The 21922-nt window shown below is 43.0% G+C and overlaps 1 protein-coding gene across 3 annotated transcripts in view; it reads right to left on the bottom strand.

Annotated features, from left to right (window-relative positions):
• Nucleotides 1–381: 381 nt before the first annotated feature.
• The window catches only part of lamb2l (laminin, beta 2-like), an 84039-nt gene continuing 62498 nt past the window's right edge, over nucleotides 382–21922 (bottom strand). For all 3 annotated transcript variants that reach the window (XM_068328307.1, XM_068328299.1, XM_068328291.1), the window contains 21 exons: nucleotides 16146–16286; nucleotides 15434–15595; nucleotides 15221–15342; nucleotides 11901–12021; nucleotides 10782–10974; nucleotides 10542–10685; nucleotides 9193–9424; nucleotides 8948–9111; nucleotides 8111–8335; nucleotides 6592–6806; nucleotides 6394–6490; nucleotides 5797–6169; nucleotides 5524–5708; nucleotides 5180–5427; nucleotides 4194–4400; nucleotides 3966–4110; nucleotides 3606–3813; nucleotides 2766–2907; nucleotides 1617–1793; nucleotides 1334–1499; nucleotides 382–994 (listed from right to left, as the gene is read on the bottom strand). In XM_068328307.1, coding sequence (XP_068184408.1) covers nucleotides 858–994; nucleotides 1334–1499; nucleotides 1617–1793; nucleotides 2766–2907; nucleotides 3606–3813; nucleotides 3966–4110; nucleotides 4194–4400; nucleotides 5180–5427; nucleotides 5524–5708; nucleotides 5797–6169; nucleotides 6394–6490; nucleotides 6592–6806; nucleotides 8111–8335; nucleotides 8948–9111; nucleotides 9193–9424; nucleotides 10542–10685; nucleotides 10782–10974; nucleotides 11901–12021; nucleotides 15221–15342; nucleotides 15434–15595; nucleotides 16146–16286 — 3804 coding nt within the window. In that variant the 3' untranslated portion in view covers nucleotides 382–857. The remainder of the gene's footprint in view (nucleotides 995–1333; nucleotides 1500–1616; nucleotides 1794–2765; nucleotides 2908–3605; nucleotides 3814–3965; nucleotides 4111–4193; nucleotides 4401–5179; nucleotides 5428–5523; nucleotides 5709–5796; nucleotides 6170–6393; nucleotides 6491–6591; nucleotides 6807–8110; nucleotides 8336–8947; nucleotides 9112–9192; nucleotides 9425–10541; nucleotides 10686–10781; nucleotides 10975–11900; nucleotides 12022–15220; nucleotides 15343–15433; nucleotides 15596–16145; nucleotides 16287–21922) is intronic.

The following is a 21922-nucleotide window of genomic DNA, read 5'->3' on the forward strand; positions in this document are numbered from 1 at the left end:
AGTAATCTAAATATCACTAGTGGCCCACCAGTGGCCCACTATCCCACGATCAGTCACCAAAGGAATGATGATGCATGAAATGTGAATGAAATATAGTCTGTAGGTAAATGCAGACACAGTCTGAGTAGGAGTAACTACCTAAAATAATGTGCTAGGTTATCTCAAGCTTCTTTTATAATGCGATACACTTTTCAAGTTCTATAGGCTCTACATGTGTTTGAGCACAATGTCATTACCTTGGACTCACAAAATGAGGAGTACTTCTCAATATTCTTAATTACTTCATTAAATGCCTACTTATTCTTCAATGATAGGTCAGACCACGTGCTAGGCAAAGGTGAATGAGTAATACAACATATCAAACAGGACACAAGACACAAGTAATTTACATAAACTGCACCCAATTTATTTGATACATCACCCCTCAAAATTATTTTCTTCAATATGAGTACTCACATATGCATTGATGTGTCTAATCAAGACTTTCTTTCGTCATATAATAATAAGCACAGAAAGTATTTGTAAAAATCAAACTTTCAAATATTTAATAGGAGTGTAATATTGTAAATAAAATAATGTGTCAAATTACGGTTGAGAAAAATTCGGCCAGATATAAAAGTTCTGATTCTGAAAAATATTCTGATTGAGTTTTGTTTATAAAGAATAAACAAAACTGAGTGAATCTCTGCACACTGGTGTAATAGTTCAGACAGTGGTCATGTGGGAGTCATTAAGAGTTACAATACATGGATAGAGACATGTATTCTATAGTAGCACTTGAAAGGTATCGTGTGAAACTACACTGATGAAGGTCTGAATGCAATAGGAAGGAAACCTAAACATGAGCTGGAACATCCTCACACACAGTTACTGTACTTCTGCACTTGATCTCGAATTTCATCTCGCACCACAGTGGCATTTTCCTTCAGCTCATCCAGTTCCACGCGCTGCTTCTGCATCCGTTGTTCGTTACTCTTGAACTTTTTCTCCAGCTCTGCAACCACACACAGTTCAGTTAAGACAGCAGTTTTGTGCAAATAGTTTGTGTATAGGAAATTAACTCCAACTCACCAACAACACATCTACAGCTTGATGAAGAATAGTGAGTACAGGAGAGAAAAACAAGCCACACCCGCAAATCTGAGTATGTTGTAAAGTCGTACATTTTAATTGTAACTTGGTATATGTGTTACTGCTTGAGCTTTGCAGATATGACTGTGATAGGCAGTCATCTTCATTTAAAAATGTCAAATCCACCAAAAAACAATAGAACCTGATGAAGTTCCTATATTTTCTTATATTTCTCACACTAAGAGCAGCTTGTTGTGCTTACTTCTGAGTTGTTCTATCCCCTTGCTGGCTTTGTTGAGGAGGTCCTCCGCCTCCTTTTTCATGTCCTCAGCCTTCTTGTTGATGCTGCCTATCCCTCCTGATTCCCCACCAAGAGAATCCACCTTCTTCTGCAGCTCGGTGTAATGTTTCTCTGTATCGTTAAGACTCTGAGAGATGACAGCCTTTATTTAATTTTCACTTCATTTTCACTTTCTTTCTGTCATACACTTTCAAAAGTGACATTTTTAAAGCAAAACAAACACAATCTGACCATGCATGCTCACCTGCTCCAGTGTTGACACTAGGTGTGTGCCATTGTTAGCTACTGCTTTGGCCTCCTGTGCCATCAGTCTGTTCTGCTCCATTTTGCTCCTTAGAGCCTCGACCTCCATGGAGAGGTTGTTCAAACGCAGAGTGACATCCATCTGTTTGTTTTCAAGCTGCTTCAGCTTCTTGTCCACCTAGAGCAGGGATCTCAAAGTCACACAGAGGGCCAAAAAAACAAATTTGCTACAAGCCAAGGGCCGGACTGGTTCAATAATGAATATTGAAATGATTGCACATATCCTATTGAACCAAAACCAGTATATATTTTTTGATTAGATATATATTTTGATTGATTAGGCATATTTTCATGATTAGATAAATAAAGCAATATTTTCTTTTTGCTCAGTCAGTAATTTCAAGTGAAACAAGGCAGTCAGAGACTGCAACATCCCAACGACATCACATTTTCGTGCCTCTGGCTTCCTGAAAATGTTGTTTTTTGTTTTGTGATTACATATATCTCATCAGGTTTCCGAGATGTGTATCTAAAAGGCATGAAAGTGAAAATTTGATCTTGACCTACTTTTTCAAGGTCAAGGTTGTGATCTAATTTTCATCCCCTTGCCTCCCAGAATATAACGCCTATTGTTTCGTCTTTCTATCTTATCCGGTTCCTGAGATATGTGCAAAAAAATGTACAAAAGTAGAAATTTGACCTTGACCTAGTTTTCTCAAGGTCAAGGTCATCATCTCATTTCCATCCCCTTTGCCGCCTAGTAAGTAATGTGCTTTGAGGAGGGGGGGTAGCTCAAAGTTAACCTGTGTTCTGACTGCTGATGAATAATGAAGCCGAGGTACGCCTGCTGCAGTGACTTTGGCTACAGTTGCATTGTGGGGAATGTAGTGTTGGTACGAGCAAAACATTGGCGGGCTGTTGTGGCCTTCGGGCCAGTTCTAATATTAATTAAATATCATCCAGGGTGCCATAGATAATTCATTTATGGGCTCGATTTGGCCCCCCGGGCCATGACTTTAACATATGTAACCTAGAGGCAAAATTTTACATGAATTTGTGAAGTGTGAACGATTGACAATGCACTGCTTTGATGGTAGTTTACCATCTCAGGAGTTTTTACAAACACACACAATCTTTGAAGCTTCTGTACCTCAGCTGTAGCACTCTTTGCATGGTTCAGATTGGAGTGGGCCTCGTCCAAGGCTGATCTTGCATCTTCTATGGTCGTGGCTGTCAAGTCCATTGCCTGCTTGGCATTGTTGGAAGCGTTCTTCACTCCCTCTGCTCGACTCCTGCATGACATTGCCAGAAATAAGATATACACCACTCACAGATAAGCCAGTCGCCATGATCCCTAAATATAATATTGAATGACACAAATATCACAAATGAATGATGGAATCTTTTTAAATATTAGAATGCAAGAAATTAGTTGTACAAATTCAAAATACTGTAACTGCAACAGATATTTGAAGCCACTTGGGGGCAGTAGACTCAACAATCAAACCACTTTTTAAAAGAAAAGTTAGACTTTTTTGCTGGTTTGGGACAATGTGATGAGAGAAGTGTTTAAATTGAATTCTGGGGATGGGGACTACACAAGCCAGATAGCTTCTACCCGTCATCCCTTTTTTTCGGATGCTTTTGTTGCAAATGCGATGCAAATGGTGAAGACTGTTGTAATAATGTCCAAAAAATAAACAAATACAATAACAAATAAAATATCAGTGGATTTTGATCTCGCCTAAATTAGTCATGTTAAAAGTATTCTAACTAGGTCCTTGCTGAAGTCTTATGAGGACAATGACATACCATATGTCTCATAGTTTAAATCATTAGCAGTCGGGTTTGTATTTACTCGTCAAGAAAATCTGCACATCTCTACATCTGGGAGATATTTTGATTATTTAAATGGCTGCTGGTGTTTGAGTGTTTGTGGCGTGATGTTAGTTGTAGTACTGTGGGAAATGTGGCTTCTAGTGTTACATACCTGGCTTTTTGTGCTTTGTCCAACAGCTCCTTGGCTTTGCTGATCTGCTGAGAGGTACGGCTGATGACATCGTCAACATTGGTGAGGTTGGACAGGCCGTCCTTTATCTGTACAATCATTTTGTCCAGTGTGGTCTTGTTAACAGGCAAGGTAATTGACAAGACCTGCAGAGCCACCTTCTCAATGCTCTCTGGATCTGCTCCCTCCTCTGTGTGTAAAAAAACACAAATAAAACAATAAATTAAATACAATTAAGTCATTCTGCCACAAAAGAAATGATGCTGCGTTTTCTTTAAACTTGGACACAGGAGTGTTAGTGTAATCAAACAAGAATTCGAGTAAATCCAATCATTCACTTACCAGTGAGGAAGTCTCTGATTCTCTTAATGAAATCTTTCAGCTTCTTGTTATTGTTTTCAAGGTAGGTCTTCTTCATCTGGGCTTTGTCCATTATGATCATTGCCTGGTTCTTTACATCCCGTGTCTGTGAGGCTATATCCTGGAGCTGCACACAGTAAATCAGAAGCTAGCAGATAGGCTTTAAGGTCCCATCCTGCTACACTACACTACACTCAGTTGAGTCATTACCTTTCTGACCATGCTTTGCACTTCGTCACTGGCCACATTTAGACTTTCGCTGATGTTCCTGGCATCATTCAGCACTGCCACAGAGGTGCTCACAGTGCCGCTGCATCCTTCTCCTCCACATGCACTATTTTCCAGGTTGTCATTGCAGCTGGCACCACCACATCCACAACTGCCATTGACGCTGGTGTTGCTGTGACTGCCACATATCTGCACACGATTGAATTGATGGAATAATAGCAAATCAGAAATAGCTGTAAGCACTGGCTGGAAACTACCAAGACAGTCTTGTTAAGGAAATATTTGCAAGGATTCATGAAAATAGAAATACAAATAATGTTTTTATCCTGCCTCAGCATTTATCAGTGGGGTGGCAGTAGCTCACTCCCTAGCTCTTGGGCTGGGTACCGGACGGTTTCTGGTTCAAAAGCCATGTGGATCAAAAAGTTTGGATTGTGAAGTGGCAGTGGGAGGTAACACTATCTGAGCCCTGCTGATGTTTTCTTGAGCAAGTTGCTCTTTTGGGGCACCCCATGTGAATGCTGCCCACCTCCCATTCTCTGCATGCTTACCGGTCCCTTCTGTCTGTGTGTGTGTACAGACCTGTATGGTATATAGAGCTGTGATTAGAGTGGAAAAAGTAATTTCCATACAGGAATTATTACAGGATCCCTTTTTGTTATCAGAGCTGTGATGAGACTGTTCTGTGAATGTTGCCCACATTTTTTATTTCTGAGATCCTCTAGCCATACGTCAAGCAGTTAATGGCATAACAAATACACACTGAAGATTTGACTAGAATTTAATATTAAACTAGCTTTAAAAATTTTTTGGATTCTGAAGGGTGAGAAAGCCAAACAGTGTAGTTGGAAGAATTAGAGTATCTCTTTTCAACATTCAGTGAAAGACTAAATGGGAAATTTAGTTATGGAACTAATAGAAAAGGTGCAGCCCTTAGGGCACACATGCAATGAATAAGAGCCATTTACCTTGCGGCTGAGGTGATGGACCTTCTTGTCCAGGTCGTGGGTCCTATGCCACAGCTCATTTAAGGACTTGTTCTGAGCAGCCATAGTTCTGAGGAACTTGTCTTTGCTGGCATCCAACAGGTCCCTGGTTAGAGTGCGGGTTTCTTTGGACTGTTCCACAGGACCGAGAGGACCGAAAACAGTGAAGTTGCATTTCTCCTCAAACTCCACTGACTCCTGGTAGTACTTTTTCACCTTCTCAAACTGGTCTGTCATAAAACAGGAACAGGTTTCAGGAGGTTTTCAGTCACTCAAGTTTTTGACTCTCCATCTCATTATGATTTAAAACATGACTGATTTGATACCTGTAAATCCTGAGGTGAGGTAGTCCTCCAGTAATTGCTGCTTCTGAGCCACAGCGGAGATGATGTCCCTCAGCTTACCTTCTAGGACACGTAATACCTGATTCAGTGCTTTGTCTTCTTCTGTAGTTTTGTTCATCTCTCGGGTGACACCCATCAGACGCCCGTCAGCCAGGGCGATCTCAGCCCTGGATATACAGGGGGCATATTTCATACAACACAATGCTAGTTGGTGAGAGATGAACCTAACACCTAAACATTATGTGACATCATTACCTGAGGTCATCGATGCTCTGTCCAATTAGGTGGTGTATACTGTTGTGGTACACTGTACCTATCAGATCCTGAACCTGCTTGAGTTTCTTCTCCAAATCTCTTATGCGCAAGTCACCAATTTCTGGCATTACCCCGCTCTGCAGGATGTTTTTCACGTCGTACTGGATGTGTTCCAGGTCCCTCTTGATCTGGCAAACCGTGTCATCCCAAAGCTGGAAGCAGGGGTGACACTGGACGCAGCTTGGGAAGTCACCAGTGAAGCCGCGAAGGCATTTGTCACATCGTTTACCTGCAACACCCTCCCTGCATTGACACGCCCCTGTTGCTTGGTCGCACTGAGCCATTTCTGAGCCCAGCAGGTGGCAGTTACACTCTGGATGGAAGGAAGGACAGAGCAGAAAAACAGAATAGGGAGAACATGGGTGAAGAGGATAAAAAATATAAAAAGATACAGACTAACAGATGAAAATTTGTGAACCAACTTGATAAATTGTTGGAATGTTTATTGTGGTTGTGGTATGTCTGTTATGTTACTATAGATGAAAAAATTAGTTACAGCCATTTACTGTAATGAAGTGTAGATACAAGAGGACCCACCCTGACACTGCACCCGTGGGTCTCCCCAGTGGAACTGCTCACACTCAGTGCATCGTTTCCCTCCAAACCCTGGACGACAGTGGCACTGGCCGGTGAACTGCAGTGACAGAACAAGATGAATATGAATTTAAAGTAATGGTGATCTTATGGCTACTGTACTTTGTTGTTATGTGTCCTCAGGCTGTCCTTCTTCCTCACCATGTTGCAGTGAGTTCCCATGGAGTGCTGGCGGTCACAACTGCAGGGCTCACAGCCTTCCTCCTGACCATAGTTCCAGTGATTGGCAGCACACTGGTCACAGCTACGTCCGGTGACATTCTCTCTGCAGTGGCAGATTCCCGTTTCACTGTTGCAGTCACATAGTCCATCTGTGCAAGCGGACTGAAGGGTACCAGCCGTCACACAGGTACATCCTGAAATCACACACAGCAGGTGGTGGGGCTTGTCTCTACATGATTCACTGATTCACTGACAAACCTGTAGACATGGAGAACGCATTATGTGTTTGATTAAAACAAATAATCAGGCTTTAAGCAAGTTGAATGAGCAAACAGTAAATGTTTTTGACATAGATTTGTCTGAACATTAACAGATAGAATGATAAAAAATGTAGAAAGCTTCTAGGCTCATGGAACACACCCAGAACTCATCCGGCTTTATGTATTTACAGTACTCCCTCGTTGCTCGCTGTTAATACTTCAAGAACCACATGCGAATAATGAATTCTGCGATAGAGCGATGAACTATTTATCTTATTATTTACGATAATTTAAACGTTTATGAACCCTTCCCATACTGATATTATACCACCTTATATCTGTATAACCTTTTCCCACAGACTTGAACACCCCCAAAGAACACCCTCGGTGTTTCTTATGGTGGGAATAGATGACGCACGCGATATTCCTTGAACGGTCTTTATTTGCCGTCCAGCCTTAATAAGAACTGGAACAAACAGGAACTGACAACAATCTCCTGCTCATACTCTCACGACCCCTTTTCAGTCTCGATAACACATGCACAACACACACCTAGGTCAACTCAGGGAAACACACACACATCAGCACAACACGAGTTATTATTGAAGGTTTAAAACACTTTTGTTTTAAAGAAAAGTTGCAGGAGGAACTGAGTCTCACACACGAATGCTGTCAGTCAATAGCATGTGCGTACGGTATCACGCGACTACTTACAAAAAATCCTTGATGTAGTGAAGCTGTGCATCCTGAAGCGGAATATGAACAGCTTCACTACATCAGTTTTGTCACACAGATGACGCTTGACTGTGACCAGGATCCCAAATCAGACACCACAGCAACCAAACTTAACTGTTGCAAACACTATCCAACTTAACATAGTATTGCTGTCACTTATTAAAAAATTAAAGCGTACAAGGAGTTTTCTTTTGTGGAAAAAAATTAAATAGGATGTTAACAGGACCTTCATTTTTGAAGCTGTATTTTAATATTTTTCATCAAAATGTTGCATGTTAATTTTTCCACGGTTATTGCTTGATGGCGTTATTGTTGTTCTCGCCTGGTCTCTCAGTTATGTAAAGAAAAACATGGTTTTTGTAAATCAAACCTTTAAAACCAAAATTAACCTTCAGATCTAATGCAGTCTGGAAAAACAGGAATCTATGAACAAAACAGCTTCATCTTGACTCCGTCAATGCTCACAGGAAAAGGAAATTCATACATTGGCCATCATCACTCACGTCTGCAGTCATGGGCCAAAGCGTTGCCATAGTAACCATTTTGACAGTGGGCACAGGATATGCCATCAGTATGGTAAAGACACTTGAGACATTGGCCTGTCCGGGGATTGCACGACTCAGGATCCTTGGTATCGATGTTGCCATTGCATTGGCACGGCAGACAGTGCCCACCCAGTTGCTCTGGGTTGCCATAGTAACCCGGGGCACACTGCTCACAACGGGGCCCTTAGAGTTGAAACGGGGGGAAAAAAATTACACAATGATCAAAATTACACTATTGATGTGAAGCATCAATGAAGGAGTGGTGTGGAGCTCATTTCCTGCTAGACTGAATGGTGAGATTAGGATTTTACTATAAAGGCTTTATTATATTATTATAAAGGAATGTGCTGCAAAGAGCTACTGATACATCCGTTAATTTAAAACCAATTGTAATTCTATATGAAAGTTTATCATCAGGCTTGAACAAAACATTGTTTTATCAATCTTTACTTTTCTGAGGTTCAGCCTCCAGTAAATTGTACCATCTGCTGTTCTGAGGGGTAAACTCCGCAGGATATTAATGAGAAGAGATTCTGCCAAATGTCAGCTACTTCTTTGGGTTTTTTTTGTTTGTAAAATGTGTGCATATTACAGGGATTATGTAACATTCTCAACAGAATATTACATGGATTATGTAAAATACTGTTTAATCGATAGTTTTGCAAAATTGCATAGCATAGCGACACAATGCTTTTTTGCAGGAAATGAATTCCACAATTACACTGCTGTAGAATGACATTGATTCCCTAGACAGAAAAAGCCAGCTGACTTAGAAGTGTGGATATGATTGCTTACCTGTGTAGCCTTCTTTGCAGTTACAGATGATCTGGTTGGAGATGTGGTCAGCTTGACAGGAGTGGCCATTGAAGTGATCTGAGCCAGGGATACCAGGGCAGGAGCAGGGCCGACAGTGTTCCCCTGAACCAAGCACTGGGTTTCCAAAGAAGCCATCCACACAGCTTGGACAGACAATGTGTACATCAGCACCAGGCATGAGGTGAGATCAGCAGGAATGAAGATTGAGACAGACTGATGCTCACCGCTCACAGAGGTGTCCAGTTGTGTAGTCCCTGCAGTTCATACACTCCCCAGTGCGTGAGTCACAGAGGTCGGCGTGGCCATTACACTGACATGGGTTACAGCTGGGGAAGCCCCATTGGCCTGGCTGGCAGTCCGAGCACTGACGCCCACTGGCTCCTTGCCGGCACTGGCACTGGCCAGTAACTGGGTCGCACTGGTGGCTCAATGAACCCTCGAAATGGCAGTTGCAGGCTATAAGAGAGAATCCATTCTGTGTTTCGTTTGCTGAGTATCTTTTTTTCAAATTAGAACCCATAACGAAGTACAGCTCTACAGGCAATGGTTCCTGAAAATATAAAGTTTATATTCTCTAGGAAGTGAAACCATTATAAAAACGATGGATCGACTCCTGAAACCAGTGTTTATAGCATCAATCCTCTTGACAGGTCAGATATTATTAACTGAAAACCTTTCCTGAGACTGGTGGTTGCTCTGTGTTTTTATCGTAAGCCAAAGCAAGTCTTAAAATTTCATGCAACACAATTTCATAAAATTTTATACTTAAGAATCAGTGACTAAAGTTATGACAAAAATAACCTACCTGTAATTTGCTCATGAGTGGGACAAATGATCCCACACTTTTCTATATTATTTTTTAATTCCATTTGGTCGACATTGTCCCTCACTAAATTCACTGATATTTGTAAACAGATGTTAATTCTGAATTTTATGATGCACATCTGAAAAGAAAAACTGGACAGGAGCTTCAAAAGGCTGAGAAAGTTGAAAAAACCTGACTGAACAATTTCACAGGTAAAAAGATTCATTGGTAAGAAGTGATCCGTACAAGTGACTGAGTATGAATAATTGAGTATTCAAGTCATCACAGGCAAAAATGGGAAGAGGTTCACCCCTGTGTGGACATACACAAAGTCCAAACGTTTAAGAATGTTTCTCAACATACAAATGTAAAGAATCTGAAGAATTCACCATCGACAAACTGTAACAACATCCACTAACTAGAGTGTGCTCTTAATTTCCCTTCGGGGATCAGATTAGTGTGTGTGTGTATAAAATATATATATTTTTTTTATTTTGTATATATATATATATATATATATATATATATATATATATATATATATATACAAAATAAAAAAAACACGCAAATGAAACAGGTTTCTGCTGCTGGGGGCAGAATATTCACACCATTAACAATGTTCATTTCATGTTCTGGCTCTTAAAAGGAATAGATGATTAGTTTGATTCACACGTTACCACCTTGAACACAGACTCTGTCCCAGTTAGCAGCGGGATTTATTATTTTCTTATTACTTTAAAAACTCTGCTGATCCTAGACAAGACTTACCTGTACAGCCATTCACTCCAAACCCATAGGTCCCTGGGGCACACTGGTCACAATGTCGACCAATCACGTTGGATTTACACTGACACTGACCTCCCACCTTATTACATTCACCACTGAGAGAACCCTGAGGGTTGCACTGACAGGCTGGTCATGACACACAATAGAGACATTATTAGAAATTAATGTATATTAAAAATACATGACTACTTTGAGTCTGCATCCTTTAAGCTAACAACGTACACAGAGCTCCATCATGAATGATGGATGAAATACTGCAAATGATTTTGGTGCACAATTCGGCCAGGACGGGCATGGGTGTCATCATGAAGGAATCCAGACACATGTAGCGAATCATTTCCTCTCTCCTCTGCTCTGCTTCAGGCTCGCTACTTTGCAAACCAGGCAGCTCAGTATATTGTGGGATCAGAACCAGCTACCAGAGTCAGGAAACAGAAGTTAAAAAGAGAAAAATTAAAGACTTGGTGAGAACCAAAGGGATATGGGCGACACTTAACCAAATTAGCCAAGAAAAAGACCTTGCTTACTTCATCAAATGGAATCCTTAACATAAAAAGAAAAAATATATAAATAATATAAATACAAAATGTATTAACATTTATTATATAAATGAAGTGAATTACAATCTTTACTTTCTTTGCAATCATTATGGCAATTGCTTATCCGAAGTATGGGTCACGGGTTATGCTACAGCCTATCTCAGTTGGCTACGGGTGACATGCGGGATACCCTCTAAATGAGACGCCAACTTATTGGAGGGCCACATGAAAGACAAACAACCATGCATGCTCACACTCGCACCAATGGATAATTTGATATGACAAATTCACTTAAGCTGTATGTTATTTGAGGTGGGAGGATGCCGGATGACCCCGAAAGAACCTACTCCACACAAGAAAGAATCAAACCTGGGACCTTTTTGCTGTGAGGCAACATCACTACCACTTCATCACTGTGCCGCACTGCATTACATTCTTTTGCTCCTATTTTCACACATGCACAAATACAAATGTCCAAAGGACAATTGTCAGGGCTTCAACTTGAAACGCATGTGATGTTGGTGATCAAATGTGGCATTTCTCATATTTAATGCCTGCAGAAATGATTCAAAATGATCGAAATAACTTGTTTTATCACTAATCCTATTGACATTGAACACTGCGTTTCTATTTCCCACCACTAGGGAGAAACCTAAGTGTTATAAAGAATAGGTAACATCACATTTTATTCTCTGGGAATTGTTAATTAAGCTATTTCTACAATTACATTGATACCATGGCAACTACTTACTCAGATGATAGTAATTGAGTATTTTTTAATGATTGTGGAATATGAGCTCACCGAGTCAATAAGAATGAAGGCAGTAAGATGCCTATGCGCGACGCCTTGGCGCTGGAATCTGATTGTGACCACGTAACGATTGTTGGGCTCAAAACAGAATGGCCTGGGCATCTGGATGTATCTGCAAAAACACAGATAGAACAAATTCTAACAGATACAAGGCAATCCTCCATGAATGAATTTAAACATCAGAACAGAAATTTTGCTTTGCAAAAAGATAGTCAAGAGTGCAGAGTTTGACACAGTTAGGCCCAGAAAATAATTTCTGTCTGTTGAATCCCAACTGTTGACTATCATAAACTGAATTTTGGTTTATAAGGCCATGCAGAACAAGGCTTTAATAAGTACTTAATAATGAATAATTAAGTGCCAATATGTTACTAATTTGCATGTTAATAAGCAACTAATAAATGGTGAATAGGTGTACCTTAAAATAAAATGTTACCAGATATTCAAATGCATACATGCTTTTAATCTATTGTCTTTGACAATTTAATCAATTGAATTAATGGGGGCGGCTGTGGCTCAGTGGTAGAGCGGATCACAATGATCACAAGATTGGAGGTTCGATTCCTGCTCCCGCGCAGCCACCTCGGAGTGTGAGCTGACAGTGGGAGGTGTCAGCTCACCTCCCGAGAACTGCTGAGGCACCCTTGAGCAAGGCACCGTCCCCCTTCACAATTTACTCATTAGCGCGCACTAAGGAGGACCTGCCTGCCACTCTACCTCCCGTGCCAACAGGCCCCTTGTGTGTGCGCGTTCAGGGCCTGTACACACTAATATACAGTATATATGCATGCAGTTGAGTAACGGATTACTAGAGTGTCTTGCCAATTTCTTTTCAGGAATTAAATCCTCACCTATACATTTGAATAAGCTCATTTGAAAACCTCATGGTGTCACCTTGCGGCGTCTACCTGGTAGTTAGGGTTGCTAGTCGAGGTAGCTCTGGTCTTGTCCATGTCTCTCACTTACGGAGCCGTTCTGGTTTTGTCAAACATAGCGGTTTATATTCTTTGATTGTGACAGGCCTCACGTTGTCGTGTGAGAACCCCGATGCTTTATTTACCAGGACTGAACTCATGAAGCCGTTGTCTACTGTACCGGACCGTAACGCTGAAGCAGCCTTTGTCTTTGCGTTCGTCCGTCCCACACACACGGAGCCGTTAGACACACTTATAAAGCATTAAGCATGGCAGTTGTTGCTTTTACAGGACACTTCAGTTGAACGAGTGATTCCATGTTCAATTATGTTATCAACACATTATTACTATTATATTATCAATATATTAAATAAATATTTTGAAATTTATTTAAATGTGCTTCATGCTTTGTGTTTGAGTTATCAGAGATGGTGGATGATGTCAATATACTAGTAGCAAATTTGGACAGGAAACAGCAGTCCATCCATCTCCAGCAGCAGCTTCAACAGGGAGCCCCAAACTTCCCTTTCCCCGGCCACATCCACCAACTCTGACTGGGGGATCCCAATGCGTTCCCAGGTCAGTGTTGAGATATAATCCCTCCTGGGTCTGCCCCGAGTTCTCCTCTGAGCTGGACGTGCCAGAAACCCCTCCCTAGGGAGGCGCCCCGGAAGCATCCGCACCAGATACCCAAACCACCTCAGCTGACTCCTTTCCACGCGAAGGAGCAGCGGCTCTACTCTGATCCCCTCACGAACAGCCATGTTTCTCACCCCAAGGGAGACACCAGCTATCCGCCTGAGAAAGCCCATTTCAGCCACTTGTATCCGCGATCTTGTTCTTTTGGTCATGACCATAGGTGAGAGTAGGAACGAAGATTTAATGCTAGAGAGCTTTGCCTCTCAGCTTTGCTCCCTCTTTGTGAGGGACAGTGCGGTAAAGCGACTGCAATACTGCTCCTGCTGCCCCAATTCTCCATCTAATCTCACGTTCCATTGTTCCCTCACTCTTGAACAGGACCCCAAGATACTTAAACTCCTTCACTTTTGGAAGGACTTCATTCCCCACTCGGAGAAGTGGGGAACCGATCATGTCCATAATCCATACACAAACATCTCTGAAACTCATCCGTTAACTTTGACTGTTAATTCTTTGTTCAACAGTACAACAGTAAATCTGCATGTAGGCTGATTGTTTCCCTATTGTCTCATTTCCAGGCTTCAGCTGTGAGCAACAAGTTCATAGCTGTAAAACTACTTTCCTTACACTACTTTTTTCTGTGCTATAACTTTTATCCCCACCTATAAATTTAAATGAGCTCACACCGTCACCAACTCCGTCCACTACCTGTTAATCAAGCACCCAACCAATCACGGTGCATCTGTCAGAAAGAATCACGTTAACAATATGGCGTAAGGCATCTGCTATGTTAGGAGAAGAAATAACTATACATGGACTTCCCACTTACCATAATTTTAGAGTGTCATAACTGTTCCAACAATTTTCATGTTTTTGAGCTGAGTCCAAACAGCAGGAACGACACAGAAAACGGCCACGATTTCTGAGTGGAACTAGCTAGCTAGCACGAACAGTCTGTCCAGCTACAGTTTCTGTTTGGAATGGGACAATCAATGTAGTATCTAAAATGCTCTTCGGGCATCTGACAAAAATGGTCTTTAAGTACCTACATACAGTTCTGTACATGTAGTCAGCTAACAAAACTATCGCATCTCTAAAATTTTCCACTAGCTCTTTTGTCAGGTGCCTTTTCCTGTAACATTAGCTCCTTTCCCAGTCTCACAATTAGTTAGCTTTCTATTTGTAGTTGGCTTGCTTACATTTATCTACAGCTTCGCAACACCCGCCCAGCGCAATCCATGATTTGCCAACACAAACGCAAACCAATTAAAGAAGCTCCACTATGAAAATGTTCTGTTATGTTGATGACAAGCTATTACATGGATAAAGCAAAGACAAATTTAGTAGTCATGTAGAAGATTTTATCTTATGTGTCAGCGTGTACTTTAGGGATCATCTATAACTGCTCTTCAGACTTTTCCAGAGCCAATCTCCAGTTCAGCTAAGCTGCTGCCTTCTTTTTATATAACTGGAACTGATCCCAGCACAGGTTCTCTCATGTTTGCCTTCTTATCAGCAATAATACTAAATTTTATTATTATATTTTAGTAATTTAAATATACAGCAGAGTCCACTGACATATAAATACAAATTCAGGTCTAAAACACGCAGAGCAGACAAGCCAGGGCAGCTCCATGTGATGTGATGATGCAAGTCTTTCTCAGCTGATCAACACCTGGAACACTTACACTAAGTGAATGGAACAAATACACTGACAACAATGTCCCCACACACTCCTGCATGTGTCAGTGTTCATACCTGTTGCGATGCGGCAGGGTCATCGTGTAGAGCTGCTCTGTTGGCAGGAGGTTTCCACACCGCAGACTGGACGGCAGCAGCACTGATGTTATACTAACTACAGCCTCCCAGTCTTCTGTGGACTTCACACGCACACACAGCACGCACGCAGTTTAGTATAGTTTTAGGTGGAAAACAAGCTTCCGATTTGTCTCGTCGAATGTGGTCACACACCTCAGGCTCATATCGGATGATAATATCATACTCCATGGCATAGGGGATATTATCTATAGTGAACACCAGCCCTGCACCATCTTTGACACGAACAAAACCAGGTCCCGTCCATGACACCATGTTACTGGGGGTGTGTTCTCTGTGAACAGTCGTCACATCCGGCTGAGGCACAGACAGAATCTATTACTTTATTTGTTTAATATTTATTGTTTTTCTGTTTTGTTTATTTCAGAACAGATTCAGTAGATACAGATAAAGACATTGATAAAGCTTTCCAAGTATTTTAGTGCACATAATAAGCTGACAAAACTCATCCTCTTTTATGTAAGAATAAAAAAGATATTTAAATTTGTTTAAGCATGTTTGTGATGTTGATTGATTATTGGGTAGGGTGGAGGTAAGAGGTAGAAGATTTAACATGACAGTTATTTTACAGTACAGTTAGATGGCATGAGAAAAAGTCCTTTTTCACATTTTCAAGTCTGTAGTTTATCAATTGTTTTAAAGCTTTTAAAGGTTTCATCTTTTTGGGATTCACACGGTCCAAAAAAGAGACAAATAAAAAAAACTCTGTGACAAGATTGCAGTGTGAGATAATAGCTATTAGGCCAAATGGGTTGGGTAATCAACACAGTTTGATTGACAGATCTCTTACTTTACATGCTAACTCAACCATACATGAAATCAGTGAACTGATTGCAGTGATACATACCGTCTGTTGAAGCTGTCGTATGCGCCTCAGCGCTGCCCGATGTTGCTGGGAATCAGTGATGTGGCGGTGACGGCGGTGCCTCCTCAACTGGTTGCTAAGATGTTGAACACAATCGGTCTCTGCCTGAGGACGAACTTTACCCTGAGATGGTAAGATAGGTGAGAAGTTGGTCTCTTTGCTACTGCCTGGATACTTTAGGAGTGACATCAGCTGCAGAAGATAAGTTTGTACAATAATGTAATACTTTGATTACATCACTCATACAACCACTGGCAAAAATTATGGAATCACTAGTCTTGGAGGATGTTCATTCTGTTCTTTAAATTAGTAGAAAAAAAAGTAAATCAAAGAAACCCTAAACAAAATCAAGAAGAATATGGTGGTACTCATCAACAGTTAGTTTTTAGACCACGCAGAGTCACAAATTTATCAAATAATTAAATTCTGAGGAAAAAACTATGGAATAACCCTGACAATCTTCATTTCCAAAATGAGCACTTGATCATATCTGCTCGTTAGTCTGCAGTTAAAAAGGAGAGCTCTTGCAGCAAGTGGACTGACATGAATCATGGCTCCAGCGCAAGAGAGATATCAATTGAAACATTCATTCATTCATTTTGAATAACCGCTTCTTCTGTTGTCGCTGGTCCTGGGGTCGGTGGATCCTGTCACAGCAGACAAGGGGCGTGAGGCAGGGTACACTTTGGGCGCGATGCCGGCGCACCGCGGAGCCATATGGAAACAGACAAACGTGCACACACTCATAACTACGGGCAATTTGAGACCGGCCAATTTCCCCGTAAGTTTATGTTTTTGAAGGTTGGACAAAGCCAGAAAACGTGGCAAGAACCCACGCAGACACAGGGAGAACATGTAAACTCAACACAGAATGGGACTCGAACCGGGAACCGCCTTGCTGTGCAGCGACAGCGCTACCCATTGCGCCACAGTGCCGTGCAATTGAAACAAAGGAAAGGAATTTTAAAATTCTTAAAAAATCATCATGTAGTCTTGCAAACGATGTTGGTTGTTCACATTCAGCTGTGTTTAAAATCTGGGCCAAATACAAGTAACACTGGAAGGTTGTTAAAGGCAAGCATACTAGTAAATCATGGCAAGATAAAGATATCAAACCATCAAGACAGAAACTTACAGCAATATGTCTTGATAATGCAAACTAAATGAGGAACAAATGGGAGGAAACTGACTTCTGTGACCAAACTGTAAAAAACCACATAAAGGGATAAATGGGTTTTATATAGAGAAAAACTAAACAAAAGCCTTTGTTAATACCTTAACAGAAAAAAAAAGGTTACAGGAAAAGCAGTCGCTAATCTTCATCTGGCAAGGTGATGATGCTGGAACTTTTGTTTGGTGCCTTTCAGATGAGATTTATTCAATGGTCTTTTTACTGAATTTTCAGTCTTACTACAAAAAAGACAGTTTGAAAGTTTGACATTCTAGAATGCCCTACGACTGAATTTCAAAGTTAAAAAGCTAGTGTTAGATGAGCGAGTTGAACCATCCAGCTCAGAGACTACTCCTAGGAAAGAAGTCCCCAAACTTTTTTGCGCCACAGACCGGTTTTATCTAAGACAATATTTTCACCGACCGGCCTTCATTTGCTCGATAATTATTTATGACGCCAGGACAGCTGTAGTCAAATAATAAAGTGGTCTTATGTTAAATGCAGACATCAACAGACAATAACCTTTTTTGTCAGACATTGATAATCCACACCTCTATCAACAAAATAATTATAAAATGAAATTATATTTCAAAAATCAATTCAAGTGACTACACTGATGGGGTTACTTTTGAAATATAGTGACTTAGTCAGTGCATTCAACGTAGAAGAAATACTGATCATTTCTTTATTTAAGGGTGAAAAAGTCAATCAACAATACAGTCATACTAATGAGTGGAAGCTCTGAGCTTATTTCTCTGCAACGAGCCGGTCCCATATAGGGGTAACAAGAGACAGTGAGACCAGAAATGTGTTACCTAAGTCCTGTCTACTCTGTAGTTTGGTTTTGGTTGCAGTGACTCCAGAAAATCCCACTCCACAAAGATAGAAGGTTGAAAATGGAAGCAGGGTTTTCAATGCTTTCTGGGCAATCTCAGGTTATTCTGCGTCGATTTTAATCCAGAACACTATCGAATAGTGTTCTGGATTAAGGCAAGAGGCGGTGAGCTGATGCAGGTTTGTTTATAGCCCAACAGCTCAGCCACCATATGTTGCAGTTTAACCGGGTGAATGAGAAGCCTTTGGATTGGGGATAGGTGTCTCACTGTAATTTTGGCCGACCTTCTTGGAGTCCCTGGGAGGAGCACAAAATAGGCACCCTATAGTTCTTCTTAGGAACTTCAACGCTCTTGTTGGTAATAACAGAAAGACCTGGAAAGGGGTGACTGGGATGAACTGCCTCCCTGATCTTAACACGAGTGGTGTTCTGCTATTAGGCTTCTGTGCTAGTCACAGTTTGTCCAAAGCGAACACCTTGTTCAAGAACAGAGGTGTCCATGAGTGCAAATGGCCCCAGGACACTCTAGGCCAGGGTTTGATGATTGACTTGTTGTCTGTAAGCCAAATGTCTTCCCAAAATCAACCAGCACCCAAAGAGAATGATCCACAATCGGTTAAATAAGGGTCAGACCTGGAAAGGGGTGATTGGGATGAACGGTCTCCCCGATCTGGACACAAGTGGTATTCTGTTATTCGACTTGTGTCTCAAGGCGCAAGTTACATCTGCTCTGTTATGTTTTTTATAAATTAATCTTTACTATGGACAGCCTCCACCCGAATATGTTACTGCAAGCCAGCAGTACTGGACTAGTATAATCCTGGGAGGAGATGTTGTCCATGAGGACCAGAGGAAGTCCAGAAATTTGGGATCTCATCCCCTTTGAGATCCAGATGAGATACCTAGACAGTCGTTGGGGGCGACACCAAAAGGCTAAGCTAATGGCTAGAGCCACTAGCCGGAGGCGAGTAAAGCCCTCCGTCCCTTCCGTTATCATGGGGAACGTCAACTCGTTGCCAAACCAGCTGGATCAATGACGGTGCTGTGCAGGACTGAACAGCGCTACTGGGAGACGGCTTGTTCGTCTTCTCTTAGACGTGGCTGATGGACTATGTGCCCGACGAGAAAGTCACACTGACCGGCTTTTCCTCCACAGTGGTGCCACCCGGGACAAGTGACCGAGAAAACAACACTGTAACTGCGATCTGGAGCTAACAGCTTTTAGCACCAGACTCTTCTAACTTCTTCTGCGCATGCCCGAGCAGGTTGCAGTTTCCTCTGCTCTGAGCAAGTTTGTTATGCTTAATTTTGCGTTTTTTTCCTATGTTTCTGTGTATATTATTTTAACATAAATTTAGATAATGTATAGTAATATGCTAGTGTACTCCAGGGAGGAGTTGATGTCCATGAGGGTCAAAGGAGACCCAGCAACACGCGATCTCATCCCCGTCGAGCTCCTACGGAGATATTGCGGATGCTGAGCGGGTCGCGTTGAAAGGACTAGACTAACGGCTAGAGCCGCTAACCGGAGGCGAGTCAAGCCCTCCGTCCCCTCCGTCATCATGGGGAACGTAAACTCGCTACCGAACAAGTTGGACGAACTGACGGCACTGTGCAGGACTGAACAGCGCTACCGAGACCAGCTTGTTTGTGTTGTCTGAGACGTGGCTAACTGGCAACGTGCCAGACGCTAACGTCGGACTAACCGGCTTCTCCTCCGTACGACCGGACTTGGACATGAACACCGCCGGTAAGAAAAAAGGAGGTGGATTAATCATCTATACCGATGATAGATGGTGCCATCCGGGACATGTGATGGTGAAATCAACACTGTATAACCGCGATCTGGAGCTAACATCTGTTAGCATCAGACTCTACTACCTGGCGTGTGAATTTTCACACGTTATTGTCCTCGCCGTCTACATCCCTCCACGTGCGGACCCTGAGACTGCACGAGAAACCATCTTTGGGACCACCTCTGCTCTTTGGACCCGACACCCGGAGGCACTCGTCATTATCACCGGTGACTTTAATCACGTCACCTTGGACTCATCTCTCCCCACAATGGTCCAGTGTGTAGACTGTCCCACATGGAAGAACAGAACCATCGATCTGTTCTACACTAATGCTAAGGCGGCATACCCCCCCACTCCCCTCCCTCCACTAGGTAAATCGGACCGTAACCTAGTGCACCTACAGCCCACCTACATTCCGCTGGTGAAACGGCTGCCAGCAACAACACGAAAGGTCAGGAGATGGTCCCTGGAAGCAGAGGAAACGCTGAAGGACTGCTTCCAGACCACCAACTGGGATGTCATCGTGGGCTCACATGGGGAGGACATTGAGGGGGCTGCTCAGTGTTTTACAGATTACATGAACTTCTGTGTGGACACCGTGGCCCCTGTCAGGACAGCCGGGTGTTACCCCAACAACAAACCCTGGGTAACAAAGGAAGTCATGGCTGTCCTGAACAGAAAGAAGCGGGCGTTCAGGAGCAAGAGCGAGGAGGAGATGAAGAAGGCCCAGCAGGAAGTGAGACTCTGCCTGAGGAAGGCCAAGGAGGTGTACGGGAGGAAGCTGGAGAAGAAGCTGGGGCACAACCCGGTGCCGGAGGTCTGGAATGGGATGAGAACCATCACCGGACAAGGGTAAGGGCGCAGCACTGTGGAGGGGAACAGTGAACGAGCGAATGAACTAAACAGCTTTTTCAATCGGTTCAGCTCCCCCACCACTCCCGGCTCCTCGTCCCAGGCCTCTCCCGGCCCTGCAGACTACTCCACTGATGCTTCCTCCTCCTGCGCTTCCTCCCCTTCCACCCCTGCCCTTGCCACTTCTCCCGAGCCCACTCCAAGAGCTGCGAAGCTCAACGGCCCCACCTCAACCACTGGACTTCCAACTCGCCACGACAACTCGCCTGCTTCCACCATGACCGAGACCGTCATCACTGCAGACCTGGTGACGACAACGCTGTGGAGGCTCCGTCCCTATAAGGCGGCTGGACCGGATAATATCTCCCCAAGACTCCTCCGAACCTGTGCTTCGGAACTAGGGGACCCCCTGCAGCGATTGTTCAACCTCAGTCTGCGGCTGGGGAGGGTCCTGTCACTGTGGAAGACCTCCTGCATTGTCCCGGTACCCAAGAGAAGACTCCCTACTGAGCTCAACGACCACCGACCGGTCGCTCTTACCTCCCATGTAATGAAAACCCTAGAGCGACTGGTCCTGGAGCTCATGCATCCACAGGTGCAGGGTGCAATGGACCGTCTCCAGTTCGCCTATCAGGTCAAGGTTGGGGTTGACAATGCTGTCTTGTACCTCCTCCACCGTGTGCTCTCCTACCTGGACACAGGGGGCTGTGCCGTCAGGGTGCTCTTCTTTGACTTTTCGAGCGCCTTCAACACCATCCAGCCCCGGCTCCTACAGGACAAACTGACCTCCATGGCTGTGGACCCCTACCTCGTGAGCTGGATCACGGACTACCTAACGGACAGACCCCAGTACGTCTGTATGGGGGACTGTTTTTCTTCTATGGTGACCAGCAGCAAGGGGGCGCCACAGGGGACCGTGCTCTCCCCCAATCTCTTCACCCTCTACACATCGGACTTTAATCACAACTCGGATACATGCCACATACAGAAGTTCTCCGGTAACACTGCGATTGTGGCATGTATCCGGGAGGGTGATGAGGGGGAGTACAGGGCATTGGTGGCTGACTTCGTGGAGTGGTGCCAACAGAACCAGCTCCAGCTGAAC

This window comes from Antennarius striatus, chromosome 2 (genome assembly GCF_040054535.1).
Source record: "Antennarius striatus isolate MH-2024 chromosome 2, ASM4005453v1, whole genome shotgun sequence".
In the NCBI taxonomy this organism is placed as follows: domain Eukaryota; kingdom Metazoa; phylum Chordata; class Actinopteri; order Lophiiformes; family Antennariidae; genus Antennarius; species Antennarius striatus.